The following is an 18,320-nucleotide window of genomic DNA, read 5'->3' as shown; positions in this document are numbered from 1 at the left end:
ACGTATAATCACGCTTCCTATGCCAAACGATAGACTCTGCTAACGGCCCAAACATGGAATCCTTTAATTAGGTTTCTGGGTCCTACATAATAATCTATTTATCAAAAGAAACTGTGGATCAGGATTGTGTGTAAGATAATGCTGAACAAAATTTGAGTTCAGTCACACTTTAGAGACCAACAAAATTTCCCAGGGTATGCATTTTCACGTTTTCGCTCATACCGTATCTGACAAAGCGAGCTTTGACTTACAAAAGTTTATACCTTGGAAAAATGTGTTGGTCTCTAAGGTGCTACTGGACTTGAATGTACTTCTGCTGCAACTGACTACCCTCCTGAATCTATCTTCATAAAGGATGATGCTGGGGACTGAAATCTAGGCATTTTTTTTTCTTTTGTGGCAGAGATTGCACCTTGCAAGGAAAATGCATTAACTAGACAGTCTACAGGATCAAGTAGAATCACGCTAACTCCAGCAAAACCAACAAAACCAGACAATACCTTTTCAACGAGGATGTTTAATTCAGCTTTGGGCAAAAGGCCTAGGAAGGGCCCACTGTCCAGTGTCGTTTCAGCTGTCCAGTTTCTGGGGGAGCTGAAAATATTATTAAACTGAATTAATAATATATTAAATTCTGCTAAATATTTCAGACGATTATAAAACCATTTTTAAAAAATCTTTCAACATGCCACAATGCTCACAATTTATATAAAGATACAGTCATCATGTCTACAGCAATGGGGAAGGCAGCTATGTAAAATGCCTCCTAACTGCCTTGTTCTCACATTAGATCACTGGAAGGAAAAATTTGCCATCAAGCCTATGCTTTTTGCGGGGTGTGTGTGTGTGATCATTTGCATTCAAACTATAAGTTGTTCCAGGCTTAGTTTGGCCTATTCTGGGAGGAAAATGTGCTGTTTACGAATTACATGCACCTGGCGACCTTGAGCCGCCTGGCACAAAATACCCCTATCACTCGCTCATCCGTTTATTGCAGTTAGTAACCATTACATCCATTTATAAACATTAATGAATATCATACTGGAAATACACAGCTTTGATATAAAATAATTATATAAAACCTTCAAAATGTAAGTACAAAGATTTGGGTTTTCAACATTAAAATATAAAAGCAAATGTCACTCCTTCGAATATTCTCCACAAATTCTATAAGCTGCAGCCAGAAATCTGGCACTAGCAAGAGCGATCTGGGGATTAGAAACTGAGAGGAGCTTTTTAATTAGCTCCATATCCTGGAGGCGCAGAAATTTCTTCAATACAGGTTGAATATATTTTATACATATTTCATGCTAGAACTTATAGCCAAGGATGATGTGCTCAATTGTTTCTACTTTGCTGGTCCCGCAGGAGCAGACACGCTCAGCCATTGGGACCTTTTTATAATGGCCTTCAAGTACTGCAGATGGATATATATTGCATCGGGCCAACAAGAAAGCCCTTCGATGGGATGGAATTTGCAAACTTGATAAATAGGGAGCTGAAAGAAACCACATATCTCGTTGGGGGGGGGGCGGGGGGCTAGGAAATGCGAAACCCTAGCAAGATCCTTCTGTCTCTCAACATTTGCTGTCTAACTACAGCCCTCGCCTGGTCTGGGGCCATCATCTGGAGAGATTCAAGTGAGAAGCCCAACATATTTAATTTCTGGTAGATGGCCCCAAGCCAGGCAGAACAGTGCCCATCCATGGGAATTAAAGAGGTGATATCCGATGGACAATGATAGAGCTTGAGCCAAGAAATACCCCTATCTATTTTGTAGCTTAGCAGTGCCAATTAACTGGGCTTTTTTCTGGGAAAAGAGGTGATGGAATTCAGTGGGTTGCCCTAGGAGAAAATGGTCACATGGCTGGTGGCCCCGCCCCCTGATCTCCAGACAGAGGGGAGTTTAGATTGCCCTCTGCACCGCTTGGCGACGCAGAGGGCAATCTAAACACCCCTCTGTCTGGAGATCAGGGGGCGGGGCCACCAGCCATGTGACCATTTTCAAGAGGTTCCGGAACTCCATTCCCCCGTGTTCCTACTGAAAAAAAGCCCTGCCAATTAAGCAATTGAGTCCTGACTGGCTATTGGTTCATGGACTGACATGAGAGGGCTTGAAATGGCACCTGTTTGGGATCACCTAGGACCCTATTGAACCTCTCCATTCAGTTTCTTTCTACTAGTATGTGAGAGGGGAGGTCTTGCTTCCATGAATGGATTTTCTTGAGCCTGTGGGTAAGAACATCAGCCAAGAAGAGAAGCAAGATAGCCAGCTTAAGTAATTTTAGATAGTCAGTGCCAAAGTCAACAAAGGTTAGATGTTATTGTTTTCTGCCTTGCCTAATACTTAATTATGGAGTAGTTACAATCCCTGTAACTTGACTTAAAGAAACTCAAATTATATTTTACCTGCTTGTGTCATGAATACTTGCTGGTAGCTTGCACACTCCCCAGACATGAACTCTGAGGCTGATAGCCTTGACAAATAGAACAGAGCCCTGGTAAAGCTCCTAGGGGTCTTGAGAGTGGTTGTGTTCAGCGCCCAGGAACGGGAGTAGGGAGGTCTCTGGTCCTGATAATCATATACTTGTCCGCTCCTTAAGATTTTCCTAAGCGCTGTCACACAACCCAGCTAAGCTAGACAGAGCCTTTGGATGCAAATGTGACTGAGATGTGTCCAAACACGCATATTTGGGGAGCCAGAGTCACAACATAAGTAGACACTGCGCAGTTTGTGCATAATCTTCTCCCCACGGATCAAACTTGGGGAAAACAGAACATGTGTCTTTGGGGCACTGGGCTGATTGGCTGGAGACTTATAATGTCATGAATATATGTCCCCTGCAACATCTCATGCAACTCTTTAAAAACAGAGTGCTTATGTGTACCTTTAAAGAAGGTGCCAAACAAATTGAATAAAGTTGCAAACCATTTTTTTTTCCAAACAAAGATTTAGCTGATCACTGTGGGGAGATGCAGGACTCTTAAGTTATCATAATTTGCTATGCTAATAGACAGTGGCAGACTTAAACAACTCAGCAGTAGAACAACTTCCTTACTGAACTGAACAGGGACTGTTGATACGGTCAGTTGTTGGAGGATGGTTTTGAGATCTCAAGGGATGCTCTTCCATCCTTTTTGCATGGAACAATGCAGAAGTGGGGATACTTATTTACTGACTTCATTATACCCAAGGCTTTTTTTTCAGTGGGAACACAGTGGAATGGAGTTCCGGCACCTCTTGTGTCTGGTGGCCCTGCCACCCCCCCACCCCTGATCTCCAGACAGAGACCAGTTCCCCTGGAGAAAATGGTTGTTTTATAAGGCGGCCCATGTGTTTCTCCCTCATTTCCCTCTCGAGAGTTCCACCACCTCTTTTCTCAGAAAAAAAGCCCTGATTATACCCACCAGGCCCCCAAGCAGCTTATCTCTTTCTCCTCTCCTCCATTTGCTCCTCACAACAACCTTTTGAGGTAGAGTAGGCTGAGAGTGCGTGACTGGCGCAAGGACACCCAGGAAGCTTTTATGGCAGAGTGGGGATTAAAACCTCGGTCTCCCAGATGATCCTAGTCTGACACACCACACTCTCTCTCGTCAGTGTGATACTGATTCATCACCCTGGTTTGTGTGGTGCCTCAGGGCTTTTCATTATCCCCAATGCATGCACACACACAGAGAGAGAGATTACCCATATATATCAATCAATCTGTGTTTAATTTCCATCTTCTGCTCATAGTTAAGGTGTTGGCAGTGCCGGAACTGGTGAAGTATTGTCGCCATGGTTTCCAGTGAAATTCCATCACAAATTAACGTGGGGGGTAAATGGCAGATGAGCTTTCCCAACAAGTCGATGTCATATTCATCCACAAGTGAACCATTCTGTAATAAAGAAGACACAGACAAGACATATTCTTATCAGGTTACCAATTACGTTTGAAACTGAGCCTGAATGGCCCTTGAGAACTGATGCCGGGGTAAACATGTGTGCATATATGTTTGCCCCAACATAGCAAATAGCCACTCTCTGGTATCTTTTCAGTTTGTCAAAATGACACAGGAGAAAGGATTAAACCCTTCCTCTCCTCAAGCCACGGGGCTTCCCATGTGCCTGATAACTGAATTTTAAAACATGGAACTTCCAAGGCACATCTGGTTTGGACTGAATTTCTTCTAAACCATTTATCCCTCCCCACCCCCCGAACATTGCTCAGTTTCATAGACACCCCCAGTGCTTACCAGGCACTCCTGGACTTTCTGCAGAATCATTTCCCTTTTCTGTTCATTTAAAACAAGATGATCCAGTTCAACTTTCCCCAGACTGGTCACAAAAGGGATACAGAGAGTTCCGCTAACGGATTCCAGATACTCAGCACTAAAGGAAAGATTTATAGGGAAGGTGAAATTGTGAGAAGAGGAAATTTGGGCATTTATAGCATGCGGAATGCATGAAGAAAGGGGTTGAACAAAAACATACTAAAACACATTAGTCTTTTTATCATGCATTAGTTCCACATTTCCACACCATTAAAATGAGGGGAAATGATGTATGAAAAGAAATTTACAAGAATAACTTACGGGAGCGTGGATAAGAGATAGGGAGGAATGGATATATTAGAGATGAGCCAAAATTTCCATGCCAAACAATTGATCTGGAAAACAAGGTATTTTAAAACAATCTTTCGTTACCTTACCAAATTATAGGAACAGTGCAAACAAAGTTATAATCTTGGATAGTTTATTTGTTGGCCTTCCTACTATAGCATTGGGTTTTTCTATCCTTTGTCTGGGCAGCTTCACTCTAAACAGAAAGAAGGAGGAGGTGCCGAGTCGCAATCATTCCAGGCATAAGATGAGCAGAGGTGGTCTGCCATTGCCTTCCCCTTTGTCTTCCTTGGTAGTTTCCCATTCAAGTACTGACAGTGGCGAACCCTGGGTTAAGCAGGCTGCTTAACTCTAAATAACCAAAGTATAAACATTTATGGCAAGATAGTTGTAAATTTAGTTCTCTGATAGCTCACTGCATGTCAACAAGGTAACAAGACCTCTCTTAAGCATTGGCCAATTGCCACTATAACCAAACATCTCTGTTGGGTGGGCCTTTTTTTTTTTAAAGGGGTTCTTTCCCAATATATACGGCAGTGTATGGAAGTGACAGCAACCTAAATAAATAGTCAGTTGTACATGAACTTTGTTGATGAACCACAACAGAATAAACGCCCATGTTCATCAATTTTCTGTGCAACTTACTTCATTTAAAATAAAAGCACATGAAAACAGAATGTTTACGTATCTATAAATTGGAAATTGTGGGGACTTGGCTCAATAATAGAGCAGATCGTTTACATATAGAAGGTCAATTCTTGGCAGGACCAGATGACTATGTCTTATAGACAAATGCCAAGTTCACAGAGGTACCAAAACAAGCAATATATATGAGGGCAACACAGTGAAAAAATAGTATAAAGTTATTGAAAAAGTAACAACAAATGTATAGTGTAGGCCAGGACCAGAAAACAAAAGATCATATTGTTCCCTTCTGTCTCAGAACCCCACCAGTATGTTAACCAAGATATCTAATCAACCATTTGCTATGCTTTTTCATATATCTTACAAGTATTATACACAAAATAGCTAAATTGCTTTTAATTGTTAGTTTTACGGTAAAGTTCAGTTTAGATACAGCCAGACAATCTTTAGAGGAACTGTAGGTTAGCTGCCTTTTAGAGGAAGCCAGTGGTTTCCATCACCTAAGAATAGGTGGGCTCAGACATACAGTTGAGGAAGTAAAGCAAAAGCTAGGTCTCTGTGATTAAGCTAACAGGGATGTGTGTGTGTGCTAATGTGTGACAGACCACATAAGGAATAAAGCAAATAAGGGGAGGGGGCTTCCTTAAGAGAGTAAGGGGAGATGTAAACTAAGGTGGAGTTTTAGGCAAAAACCTGAAAGGTGTAACTCCCAAGTACCTCAGCCTATGGGGAAAGGGAGAGGGAAATTGCGGACGGGGATAGGATGCTTAGAATCTGTCAATTATTAGTAGTGATTTACAGTCTATAAAAATATATGTTCAGGAAGCCTCGGGGTTCCTCTTTGGCACCCTCGGGCCCGTGTACTTCAATAAAGCAGCAGCTTGTACCGCTCAGAGTCTCGGTCTCTCTTCTTGTGGTTTGAGACAGGAAGGCTTTGGCCGTCTGGCCCAGCTGCCTTCGGGTGACAATAGTCAACTAAAGTGCAACATGCTACAGTACCATAGTAATACAATCAGAACAGGCAGCAGCAACAAATACAACCAACCAAGGTAATGGAGTACAAGGTGAGTGCTACATATAAAGCCATGAAATTGTTTTCATATAAAAGGTACTTATGTTCTTTTTTACAGGTGTCAGGAAGAAAGCCTGGGGGCACAAAACCCCAGCGACTCAACAAGGAGCCAGGCAAAGAACTTGTTTCAAAAAGTCTTCCTCAGGAGTCACAACACAGATAACACCTGAAAAGAATAAATCACCACCATGAAGCTCTTTGGTGGAAAAGCAGCTACACCTTTGGAGGTGCTTGCTTTTCCAGAGCTTCATGGTGGTGATTTATTATTTTCGGGTGTTATCTGTGTTGCGACTCCTGAGGAAGATGTTTTGAAACAAGTTCTTTGCCTGGCTCCTCGTAGAATCGCTGTGCTTTAATTGACTATACATTTGTTGTTACTTTTTCAATAACACTTTATACTATTTTTTCACTGTGTTGCCCTCATATATATTGCTTGTTTTGGTACTCCCTTGAGGGTTGCTCCTACTGTTTTTTTAACTTCACAGAGGTGGCCACGTAATAAGGTTTTGACTGCACACAAAATATCTAGAACATTTTCATTTTTACCTGGTATGGTGAAAGTAAGTGAAGATGCTTTTCAAAAAGTTCAAAAACGTTTAGAAAAGAGATGGTGCTCATACTTTCAATCTGCCAACACGTTATTCCTTTCACCAACTGGGGGATGCTGATTTTTTTTAAAAAGAGATGTATTTACACAGTACGCATTGATATGATTGAACACAAGAGATTAAGAAAGAGTGTGGTATCATTTAATAATCACTAAAATAACAACACAACTTGAGACAAAAGAGAGTGAAAGACACACAAGCCACTTTCCTTTTTAATATACTCAGAAAAGGATTCACATTTATATTTTTAAAAAGACAAATTCTTTTTCCTCTCAAGTCACCTAATGTATTGACATATTATATTTACAATCTCTTTTCCTTTCCCTTGAAAAAGCACCTGGATAAAACCAGCTGATGTATCTCTTTCAGGAGGCAGGTATAACAGTATTATATTTTAAACGCCCACAATATTCTCCATGCAATTGGTTTTTAATGAATGTATTGTGTTATTTAAATAAATGGACGGTTCTATGAATGAATACAATTTGTTTAAAAAAGCTGATTGCACAGACCCTGGGGCTAGGGTTGCCAGCTCCAAGTTGGAAAATTCCTGGAGATCTGGGAGATGAAACCTGGAGAAACCTGGAGAAAGTGAGTTTTGGGGAGGGAAAGGACCTTGACATGGCATAATTCCATACAGTCCACCCCTAGAGTAGCCATTTTCTCCAGGTGAACTGATCTCTGTGGCCTGGAGACCAGTTGTAATTCCGGGAGATCTCCAGCCACTACCTGGAGGCTGGCAACCCGACCTGGGGCCAACACAAAGAAACAATGTATAGTAAGGCCACGAGTGCTTCTAGCTGTCCAATTCTGTCAGTGAACAGCTCACAACTCCTCAAGTCGTGGACAAATTTATTATCCCCTGGTGAGAACCATCTCTGTCCATTTTTCTGTCTATAGCTGGAGAATAAAACTTTGACTGCACTGTTTACTTTCTCTCTGGTCCAATGGCTAGAGAAAGCATATAGAGGATTCCAGGAGCAAAGACTGTCCTGTTTCAGGCAACATCAGCTTTAGAGACTATGTGCTCATTCAAAAAGAGTGTAACTACATTCACTGGAACGGCTGCTGAGTAATTGAACATGAAAGGAGCCAGGGCTCAACAGTAGATCACACACTTTGCATGCAGAAAGGTCCCGTATTCTATCCCTACATGCCCCCTGCAGTGGGGTTTGTTTCCTCCCAGCAAACAGAAATCCCAATTTTGCATGGAGGAAAGCAACAATTTTGACCAGGCACCTGTATCTGGATGTCATAAAAAATGGAGTTTGATGGAAAGCTTCCCAAACCAGGAAGCTTTCAATCAAACCAAAGGGAGGAAGGAGAGAGCATGTGGACACAGTGAATAAGCCACGTTTATGCCTGTCGTGAACAAACATAGGTGTGTTGTGCTGCTTAAATATGGCCAATGCTGAGTCTAGATAGATCAATGATTTGACTTATCACGGGAGAGCTTTCCATGTTTTAACTGAGGACATGCCAGAGAAGACACGAAGGACACATGAAGTTGCCTTATACTGTGGAAAAGAACAAGAGTCCAGTAGCAACAAAATTAGTGGTAGGGTATGAGCTTTAATGAGCCACAGCTCACATCTTCAGATCTATCTCTTTACTTTATACTGAGAGTCAAACTACATGTTTGGGTTTTTAATGAGTTGGGACCGGGTTCCCTGAAGCCACACAGCCACTGCAAGGAATGGCTTTTTAAAAATAAAGGAGAGCTCAAACAGGCTTGGAAAGAAACTACGATGGGGGAGGGATGGTGGTGAAGGGCTTCTCCCTTCCCCATGCCATCTTTCTGCATGGAAACAGTGCTGTGGGGTGGGAATTATTTCCCCATTTGTGCTGCTCTGTGTGCACAGAATACTCCTCGTGGAGCAGCAAAAATGGAACCAGGATCCAACTTGTTCACCACTCAAATATGTTATCTGGACTTGAATCAAGCCCTTGGCCCATAAAGGTCAGTAGTGTCCACTGATACTAGTAGCAGCTCTCCAGAGTCTCTGGTTGAGGTCTTTTATAACACCTACCACCAGATCCTTTTAGCTGGAAATGCTGGGGATTGAACCTGGGACCTTCTGTGTTAAGCAGAAGCTCTCCCTCAGCCCCCACCCCTGAACACATGACTGTCTTCAAATACCTATGTGCAGAGGGCTGCTCTCTCTAGAGGAATTCCAGACACCTGAGTCAGATCTATGAAAAAATGTGTTGGATCCCACAGATCTTTTTGACTAGCGAAGGTGTTTGCCACCAGCAGAAGAAGCCTTCCTCTGATGCATCAAAGGAAGGTTCCTTCTACCAATCTTAAAGCATCTCTAGAAGATTGGCTCCATAGGATCCAACCCAATGCTTGCTACCTTGATACTTTGGCCATAAAAAAGGTAAAGGTAGTCCCCTGTGCAAGCACCGAGTCATTATTGACCCATGGGGGGACGTTGCATCATGACGTTTTCTTGGCAGACTTTTGTTATGGGGTGGTTTGCCATTGCCTTCCCCAGTCATCTACACTTTACCCCCAGGAAAGTGGGTGCTCATTTTACCGACCTCGGAAGGATGGAAGGCTGAGTCAACCTTGAGCAGGCTACATGAACATGGCTTCTGCCAGGATCAAACTCAGGTCGTGAGCAGAGCTTGGGCTGCAATACTGCTGCTTACCACTCTGCGCCACGGGGCTCATACAAGGATTAAAACATGCAGAAGGGGAGCATGAACCAAACTTTCTTACCTTAATAGATCAGAAGGAGGAATCTTCGTCGACAATAATTCATACAGAAACAAAGCCTGAAATTAAAATACAGCAGCATTGATAAGAAGAGGATGTTAAATTTATTTGCTAATTTTTTTACACCATTTCTCAAGTACGGGTTTTCAAGGAGGTAGACAGCATTATACAAAGTACAAACTGCCAAAATAAACATGCGCACAAATCAACCGGTTAAAATCTAAAACCAAACTATTCACAAACTAAGCCAAGCAGCAGCATGGACCATCTCTTAGGTTGTGAGTGAGCAGGCATATAAGGTGCTGGATCTTGGGGGCTTTGACCTTAAAGACCCAAGCACCGCTGTGACAGTTGGCTGGAGGAGGAGGAGGAACTCTTCAGCACCGTGGCTGCAGATGGTGGTATTACAGCTACCAGCTCAGCAGGGTCAGGGCCAATGGACTTCCTCTGTGTCCTACAAAACTCCAGTGCTCTGACCCAGTTGAACTGCTTTCAGGTGGCCTGTCTGCGTGATTCCTGCAAGTTGCTAGACCTGACAGGCCATTCACTGGCCTGCTCTGAGATCAATCCATACCAAATTCAGCCTAACCTGGCTTTGCCCTTGCATCATCAAATTTGTAGGCAAAATGCCATTCAGCTGTACGTACCTGACTTGGCCTTAATTCTTTTTCTTTCACCAGTGATGAGTTAAAGCCTTCTTCCTTCCATAAATCGAAAAGAGAGACTTCTTTGAAAAGGGCTCCTTGGATGTCGGTGATCACTGACGACAGTTCTGTGGATGTGACCATCTAGAGATGGGACAGAAGGAGGAAAATTCAAGGGACATCCAGTGTATGTTGTAATTTATTGAATATGTTCGGTTTCCTTCCATTTTTGTTAGAAGAACTTTGTGACAGTTCAAGAAAGGATTCCTCTTCGGAAGTCTGTCCACTGAACTCTGCAGGACTTTGTGAGAGAATGAAGGCAGCAATGACAATTTAGCTCTAAGTGTCTTCAGGAATTTCATCCTTTTTAACATGGCAGTTCTCCATTTGTGATTGACTTAAAGGATTTCTTTTCCACCAAATATGGCCTTCAAGATGGCTCAGAAAATCCATAAAAAATACAATAAACTAGCAACATGCATACATACACAAAGCTTAAATGCAAGCCTTAATCCTATTAAGTAAGAATTTTGTATTGAGCCATACCATAGGTCTCTATAGGTCAGTCTTGTCTTTTTTTGACTAGTAGCCTCTCTTCCGGTGGAGGTCTTTCTCATCACAAACAGATCTGTTTAACTGGAGATGCTGGGGATTGAACCTGAGACCTTTTGTATTCAAACTAGATACTCTATCAGGAAGCCATGGCTACACCTGCACAGATTTGTGTCCTGAGAGCAACATCTGTACTGGGCTGATTTCTTTCCCAACTGCTTTCCTTCTTGGGGAAATAATCCTCTGCACGGTCAAGAGGTTTGCAAATAAAACTAAAGGCATGGTGCGGCTTAAGTCCCTTCGGGCTTTCCTGTGAGGAGCCAATGGGCAAAACAGACTGAACAAAGAGGCTGTATGCTGGAGGCCTCTTGATCCCACCTATTGCTATCAGACTCAGATATCACAGACAGTGTCATACCGCACATGGAAAAGCCCATTACCTTCCGGAGGATCCCTTGTTGTTGCGCTGGTGACAGATCAGATGTGTATTGAGCTAGTGTGCCTTTGATCGTTTGCAAGAGTTCTTTGGGGTTCATGCTGTGGAAGGACTGGGCAGTGATCCCCATCACCAAAGCACCCATTTGACTGATGTTATGAAATGATAATGCCTACAGGAAGAGCAAAGCACATACAGTTCAGCAAAAGAACAGTCCTGCTTGACTGGACCAACGGTCTATCTCGTTCACCCTCCAGTTTCACATGGTGGCTGACCAGTTGCTCTGGAAGTACAGCCAACAGGGCGTCAGGCTCTGGATGACAGAATACAGCAGATAAATCCCTGGCTCATTATAACAAGTCACAGGTCCTTAGTTAAATGACTTTTATTCAGGGATCAGTTCTTTCCATATTCAGGTCCAAAGGTCTACTTAGGAGTAAGGTAAGCAACTAAGTAGTGCTAGCAGAAAGTTGACTAGAATGGCAACATGGGAAAAACACATCCCTTTTCTACCCGGCTTTCCTTCCCCCTCCCAATGCCCAAACAATTCATTGTTGCTCTTTCTGCGTGAGAACATTGTGCATATTTGTGCTATCACACCACGAAGAGAGAAGACATATCATAGTCCGGAAGAAAAATTCAAAGTTGCAAACAGACTGCCATCTGGGAACGTTTGAGAACCCACTAGAATACTGGCAACAGGAAGTGGAGTTATACCAGGCACTTAAACATATATCAGCCAATTAAGCATATACGTGGCAAACGTAGTATTGGCATGGATGAAAGGGCACAGTCAAACATGACACAGGGCACAGAGAACAAGGGCCTCTCCAGATATTGCCTCTTTACAGGGGTTTACTGCCTCTGACTATGGAGGTTCGTTTTACTCACCATGGCTGGCAGCCATAGATGGACCTCTCCTCCATCAGTCTGCCTAACCCCCATTTTAAAAGGCTTGTGGCCATCACTGGCAATGAATTCCACAATTGAATGACTTAATAAATAAAGAAATGTTGGGCTGGATCCAAAGGGTTCCCTTCTATCTTTCATCATATTATTCCCCCCCACCCCCCACCCCGCTCTTCTTTCAATGATTTTTCCTTTCTGCATTTTATCTTCATGACAACCCTATAAGGTAGGGCAGATTGTGAGAAGATGAGAGGCCCAAGATCAAGCAGTGAGCTTTATAGCAGAATGGGGATTTGAACCCAGATTTCTCTTGTCCTAAATTCCAACATGTGGATCATTACACATCTTTTCCCTGTTTGCATGCAGAAGGGCCCTTCTGTGCATGGAAGGGCTGCTTTAGAACTCGTGTACAGACAAGTGAAATTAACCCCTACGATGCCCTTTGCACAAGGGGCCATTTCCTTCCGTTTGCAGTTCTTTGGAGCCATCCTGTAACTGGCGTTTGTACATTACACATGTAAATCTCCGAGAGTTCTTTCACACATAAAATGTAGAGGCTTTTCAGCTTCCCAATTCTGTTATGAGTAGATGTCAATATTTTTCATGCAGATTAAAGGGAGAAACCTTTTATATTCAGCGTTCCTTCTAGCCAGTATAGATTTTTATTTACGTTCAGAGTACAGACATGGGAAAAGCAAAACATTAATTTATTATCTCACTTTAAGCTGAGGAGGAGTTTTGCATAATTCAAAACAAGCCATTGCATATTGTGAAATTAAGGCTGCTCTTCTCAAAGCTGAAAATTTTGCTCCGAACCCTTTTTGACTCTTCATATGACAAAATCTTAAAACCGTACCTTTTCGTACGCAAGGTATTTGCTGGCTAAAATCACCAGCTGGCTCTTGGCCCATCCAGAGACTTGGTTTAATGTTGAAATCGCGTTGTGCACGGCCTCAGGAGAGAGGGAGTCCAGCAGGCTGGAAGTCAACTCCACAACGGCATCTGAGAGGGACCCAAGGGTGTCATTCAAGGTCTGGTTTTGCATGGCAATGTCGAGAAGTTGAGATTTCAGCTGAAATTGCAAAAGGCAGTTGAAAGCACATGGAAGACTGTATACCACCATTTCTCCAATCTGCAGCAATATTATCAAAAAAGACACTCACAGCAAGCAAAGGCACTTCAAAATAATGCACCTTCTCGAATGGCTCAAACCAAACGGGATCTGCCCACCTCTTGCAGCAAGATAAAAAGTGGCGAGACCAGGCCAATAAGAATTGAACGCTATCCTCACCTTGTGGATGTCTGCCTGAAAGCCTCTCAACTGGTTACATTTAATCATCTGATGAAGCAGAACACGGGCCACGGCAGCGTCCATCTGCTCTAGGTCATTGTAAAAACAAACAAGCAGACCTAACCTGCGTGAGAGAATGTAGAAAGCAGCAGTTTTACTTTTGAGCTGCAAGTACCGTGCTTGTGTATATTTGGGGCAGCCAACACGTAGCACATTATTTTCAGTAAAACTAGAGAAATATCAGAATACCCATAATAGTCATTACATGCACAAGATGGGGCATAAGCATGAGCCCAATGGCTTCGATTGCTGGTTTGTGAGCATGGAATCTATGCACGTGGGAAGTGTGCATACTTGGGCTCCCTCCCTCTGATCGGGAATGTTTTCATCATCATCATCATCATCATCATCTGGCAATAGAAACCACCTGACTATGGATGAAGAAAACAACAGTAGTTCCCGTTGTCATCGGGGCACTGGGAACTATTTCGAAAATTTTTGCAACTTATTTGGAAAAACTGCAGCTTTTCATGTACAGAACTGCAAAAGACATTACTTGGAACAGTATACATATTACACCGATACTTGGCGGATACTTAGGCCTTTGGTGGAAACTTGTATCAGTTTAGCAAGGCCAATCAATAATAACATGCGATCTTTATTTATTATTGATTGTGTTGCATGTAATTCAAAAATAACAATAATAAACATTTGATTTATATACTGCCCTTCAGGACAACTTAATGCCCACTCAGAGCGGTTTACAAAGTATGCTATTATTATCCCCACAACAAGCACCTTGTGAGGTGGGTAGGGCTGAGAGAGCTCTGAGAGAGCTGTGACTGACCCAAGGTCACCCAGCTGGCTTCAAGCAAAGGAGTGGGGAGTCAAACCCGGTTTTCCAGATTAGAGTCCCACCACTGCTCCAGGCTAGGTGTCTCTGGAGGCCAGTAAAGGCACACCTGTCCTAAGCCAATTTTAACTGGGGAATTCCATATTTTAAAGCTGCTTTTATGCTTTGTCTCTAAGCCTGAGCGTTGTTTTTATGGCTATCGTTTTAGGCTGCTGAATGTTTTTCATGCTGTTTTTATGGCTTGTTCTAACAGAGGCAATGATTATGTTGTCAGTTCAATGGTTTTACTGCACAGATTTTACTTTGTGAGCTGCCTCGAGCAGGTCTCTGAAGAGGCAGTATATACATTTTCCAAATCAATCAAACATCTTGTGTGTGTCCTTCTGAAGGGGGAGAGGGCATATGTAAAAAGGAACCCAGAGGGTGTCCCTGGGTGTCCCTTGGCAGCCATGAAATACCTAGATACAGGGGTGATCTTAGCCAATGGGCAGCAGGCCTGGGCCCTGTACTGGGGAGCTTGAACCCCCATAGCTGGACCCTACTCACAATGGGGCAGGAAGCTTGTATTGCCACTCACACTTGCCCCGTCCAGGGCTCACCAGCAGGTTTTCTACGGTAGTGGTGGCTCCCACATGCCTCGCACCAGGCTGCGGCGTGGGCAGTGATTCTAGGGCACCATGCCGGACTTTTGTTCAGGGGACCCCAGAATCATTATGACTGCTCCTGAGTAGACGTTCCTTTCCCCAAAAGCCAGCCTGCGAAAGGTTACTCTAAAAGGCAACTGAAAAGTAGATAAAAACGGCTCCTTGCCTATAGAGAGTTGATGTGTTTCTCATGTCAAATCCTGATGCATTTATTCGTTCCAAGAAGGCTTGAGCAACACCTGGTGTGATGTCATACACCGTATCAAGTTGCTTGGTCGCATTGTCATAACTGATGAACAGCCTCATCTAATAAAATGGGGGGGCATTACGAGAGCATGAAATTAACAAAACGTTCACATTACATGTTCAGCTATTCCTACAAATGAAATGCCTTTGGTTCTGGAGTAGTCCCTTTGCCACGCAAAGCACCATTTGGATGTTAGAAAATGGTCAACACAAGATCTATTTTGTTTTAAATAATTCTGTAATTCTGTACATATCTATGGGTCTTCTGGTCCAGATTGAATACTTCTGTTTTCCAGAAGACTTTCAAATTGAATTAACATGGGGATGATGCCATTATTTATTTACTTCATCTATACTCTGCCTTTCTCCCCCATGGGGGCTCAAAGTGGTTCACACCATTCTCTTCTCCTCCATATTATCCTCACAACCACCCTGTGTGGTAGGTTATGCTAAATGTGTGATTGGCCCAAGGTTACCCAACAAACTTCCTGGCAGAGTGGGGATTCAAACCTGGGTCTCCTAGATCCTAGACTGACACTCTAACCACATCACCACACTGGCTCTGTTGCTGCTGAGGCCTCCGTTTTAATGTTTTGTATTTAATATGCTATTGATTGCCTTGAGGTTCTTGTTAGATGGAAAGATGACTTACAGTAGCACCCTAAGCAGAGTTACAGTCTTCTCAGTCCATTGAAGTCAACGGGCTTGGAAGGACATAATTCTGCTCTGGATGCTGCAGAGTTACTCCAGTGTACTTTTTAACCATCGCTTGGGACAGAAATGATCCTCCAATCATTTTTCAACCAGAACTTCCACTGCAGGTCAGGATATTTTGTTTAAGGCAATGCAGCAGTATAAGATGTGGTGGTTTTTGCCTGTGACACTAACACCACAATTGTACGTAGAGTTTCTCCCATCTAAGCCTATTGAAATCAAGGAGTTTAGATCAGAGCATAAGATTACATTGTAAGAAAGCCTTGTGTTCCCCCTCTTCTTAAATTAACTTTTGAATGTGATTGATGCAATGAGAGGCATGAAAAGGACATTTCAGTTCTTTTAGTATGTAATATATGTAAGACAAATGATATAGCTTTAATAGAGCTTTTCTGCATGGCCTGCGTTGACCACCCTGATGGACAGCTATGTCAAATTCTTTAGATACATGGCAAATTTCACTGATTAGTTTTCAGCAGTCTTCACAGCACCCTTCTTTCCTGCCACATTTTAGCTGCATAATAGGAGTTTTTTTTTATTATTAACTGGAAAACTTTGAGCAAATGCTTTGTGGCTGGTCTGGCTCCCCATGGAATTTTGATACCATACTACATGAAAGTATTCATCAAACAGTGGAACTGCTTTGTGTTTTGCCCTCTCCTCTCTCTCTATTACATTTCTATCTTCTTCCAAAGAGCTTGGAGGCAGAGTGAGTGAATGAATGAATGAATGAATGAATGAATACTTGATCCCAGGCCACATCATTTCTAGTCTCTCTACTCTAACCACTATACCAGTCCACTCCAATCTACTCACACTGACCACACAGTCCTAAGTAGAGTTAGATCCTTGCAGATCCACTGAAGTCAATGTGCTTAGGAAGATACAATTTTGCTTAGGACTCTAAATCACCATTTCTACGGACAGACCTGGGACCCTACCATGATTCATGAAAGTTAAAAGTTTACCCCCCACACACACACACACTTGGTTCTAAAAATATCATCTGTGTGGATATCAGAGCCCCTCTGGAACCACGTTATGTTGACACTGCATGCTACATAGCCATTATTTAGATGCACTTTTATTTTTTACTTACTTCATTAGAGTTAATTTTCCTGATTTCTTCTAGCGGGAGGTGAACCACATACCTTCCCAAAATGCACAGGTTTTCTGCACTGACCCATGAGGTTGAATTCTCTGATTCTGAGATGCCACAAAAAATAAAATCCTCATCACTAAGCAAGGAAATGCTTCCTGCTATTATCAACAAAAAAGTTACAGAACTATACAAAATAATCGAGGAAAGGGGAAAACCTGGGAAATTTCTCCCTTCTAGATTTAAATCTCTCTCAAAATCTATTTGGAACTTGAGTGAACAAATTGCCTCATCTTCCTCCATTTTGTTTTCCTTTTGACTGTCAACTGTTTTCAACACACCAAGGGCCTTGAGCATGCTCAGTCCACAACAGGCCATTTGTGGGGGAGGGTATCCTTTGGCTAGCCCTGACTTAGATGGCCCAAGCTAGTCCAATCTCATCAGAACTCAGATGCTAAGTAGGGTCAGCCCTCCTTAGTACTTGGATGGGAAATCACCTAGGAAGTCCAAAGTTAGTAGACAGAGGGCCAAGCTACAAGTGGCGAATGACACAGGTTGGACACTTGTCAGCTTCCCTCAAGTTTTGATGGGAAATGTAGGCAGCTGGGCGGAATGTTGGACAAGTGACAGCTGAAAAGTCCATTGGACAGCAGTTGGAGAGCCAAGCTGCAAGACCAGGATGCCTACATTTCCCATCAAAACTTGAGGGAAGCTGACAAGTGTCCAACCTGTGTCATTCGTCACTTGTAGTTTGGCTCAGAGGCAGGCAATGGCAAACCACCTCTGGATGTCTTTTGTTTTGAAAACCCTACAGCGTTAGCAGCAACTTGATATCAATCAATCAATCAATCAATCAATCAATCAATCAATCAATCAATCAATCAATCAATCAATCAATCAAATCCTTTGGCTAGTTTACAAAGTCCCATTTGTAAACAGGGTTTTTCTTAAATTGCAAATAAATATTGTTCTGCAGGGCTTTAATTCCCTCAAGTATATAGAAATCCTGCCCTTTTCTCTAGGTGCACCGCCTTTTGCTGCTACTGAACTATGAGGTTTGTCATTAGAAATAATAAGTTTGGGTTCCATAAGGATAAACGATCTGGAAATCCCCGCACACAACAGAGTTTCTCCCTACAGGCTTCCATAAGCTCTCGGGGTGTTGAAGAAACTTGGTTTCCCCATTTCCCTGTGCTTTCCCCCACCGCCACCCCTGTTCAACTTAACTCTCCACTGATTCCATGCCTCCTAGAGCATGCTCAGTCCTCCATCAGACTGAGTTG

At 42.8% G+C, this 18,320-nt stretch overlaps 1 protein-coding gene across 1 annotated transcript in view; it reads right to left on the bottom strand.

Annotated features, from left to right (window-relative positions):
• The window catches only part of OTOA (otoancorin), a 44,098-nt gene that overhangs the window by 17,940 nt on the left and 7,838 nt on the right, over window positions 1-18,320 (bottom strand). The window contains exons 8-19 of the mRNA XM_054993675.1: window positions 17,038-17,138; window positions 15,145-15,284; window positions 13,482-13,605; window positions 13,047-13,262; window positions 11,286-11,453; window positions 10,297-10,437; window positions 9,653-9,708; window positions 6,866-6,983; window positions 4,576-4,649; window positions 4,237-4,372; window positions 3,689-3,879; window positions 501-594 (exon numbers count right to left, since the gene is read on the bottom strand). Coding sequence (XP_054849650.1) covers window positions 501-594; window positions 3,689-3,879; window positions 4,237-4,372; window positions 4,576-4,649; window positions 6,866-6,983; window positions 9,653-9,708; window positions 10,297-10,437; window positions 11,286-11,453; window positions 13,047-13,262; window positions 13,482-13,605; window positions 15,145-15,284; window positions 17,038-17,138 — 1,559 coding nt within the window. The remainder of the gene's footprint in view (window positions 1-500; window positions 595-3,688; window positions 3,880-4,236; window positions 4,373-4,575; window positions 4,650-6,865; window positions 6,984-9,652; window positions 9,709-10,296; window positions 10,438-11,285; window positions 11,454-13,046; window positions 13,263-13,481; window positions 13,606-15,144; window positions 15,285-17,037; window positions 17,139-18,320) is intronic.

Source organism: Eublepharis macularius, chromosome 12 (assembly GCF_028583425.1).
Source record: "Eublepharis macularius isolate TG4126 chromosome 12, MPM_Emac_v1.0, whole genome shotgun sequence".
NCBI classification, from domain to species: Eukaryota; Metazoa; Chordata; class Lepidosauria; order Squamata; family Eublepharidae; genus Eublepharis; species Eublepharis macularius.
This window is presented reverse-complemented; position numbering and strand designations above follow the sequence as displayed.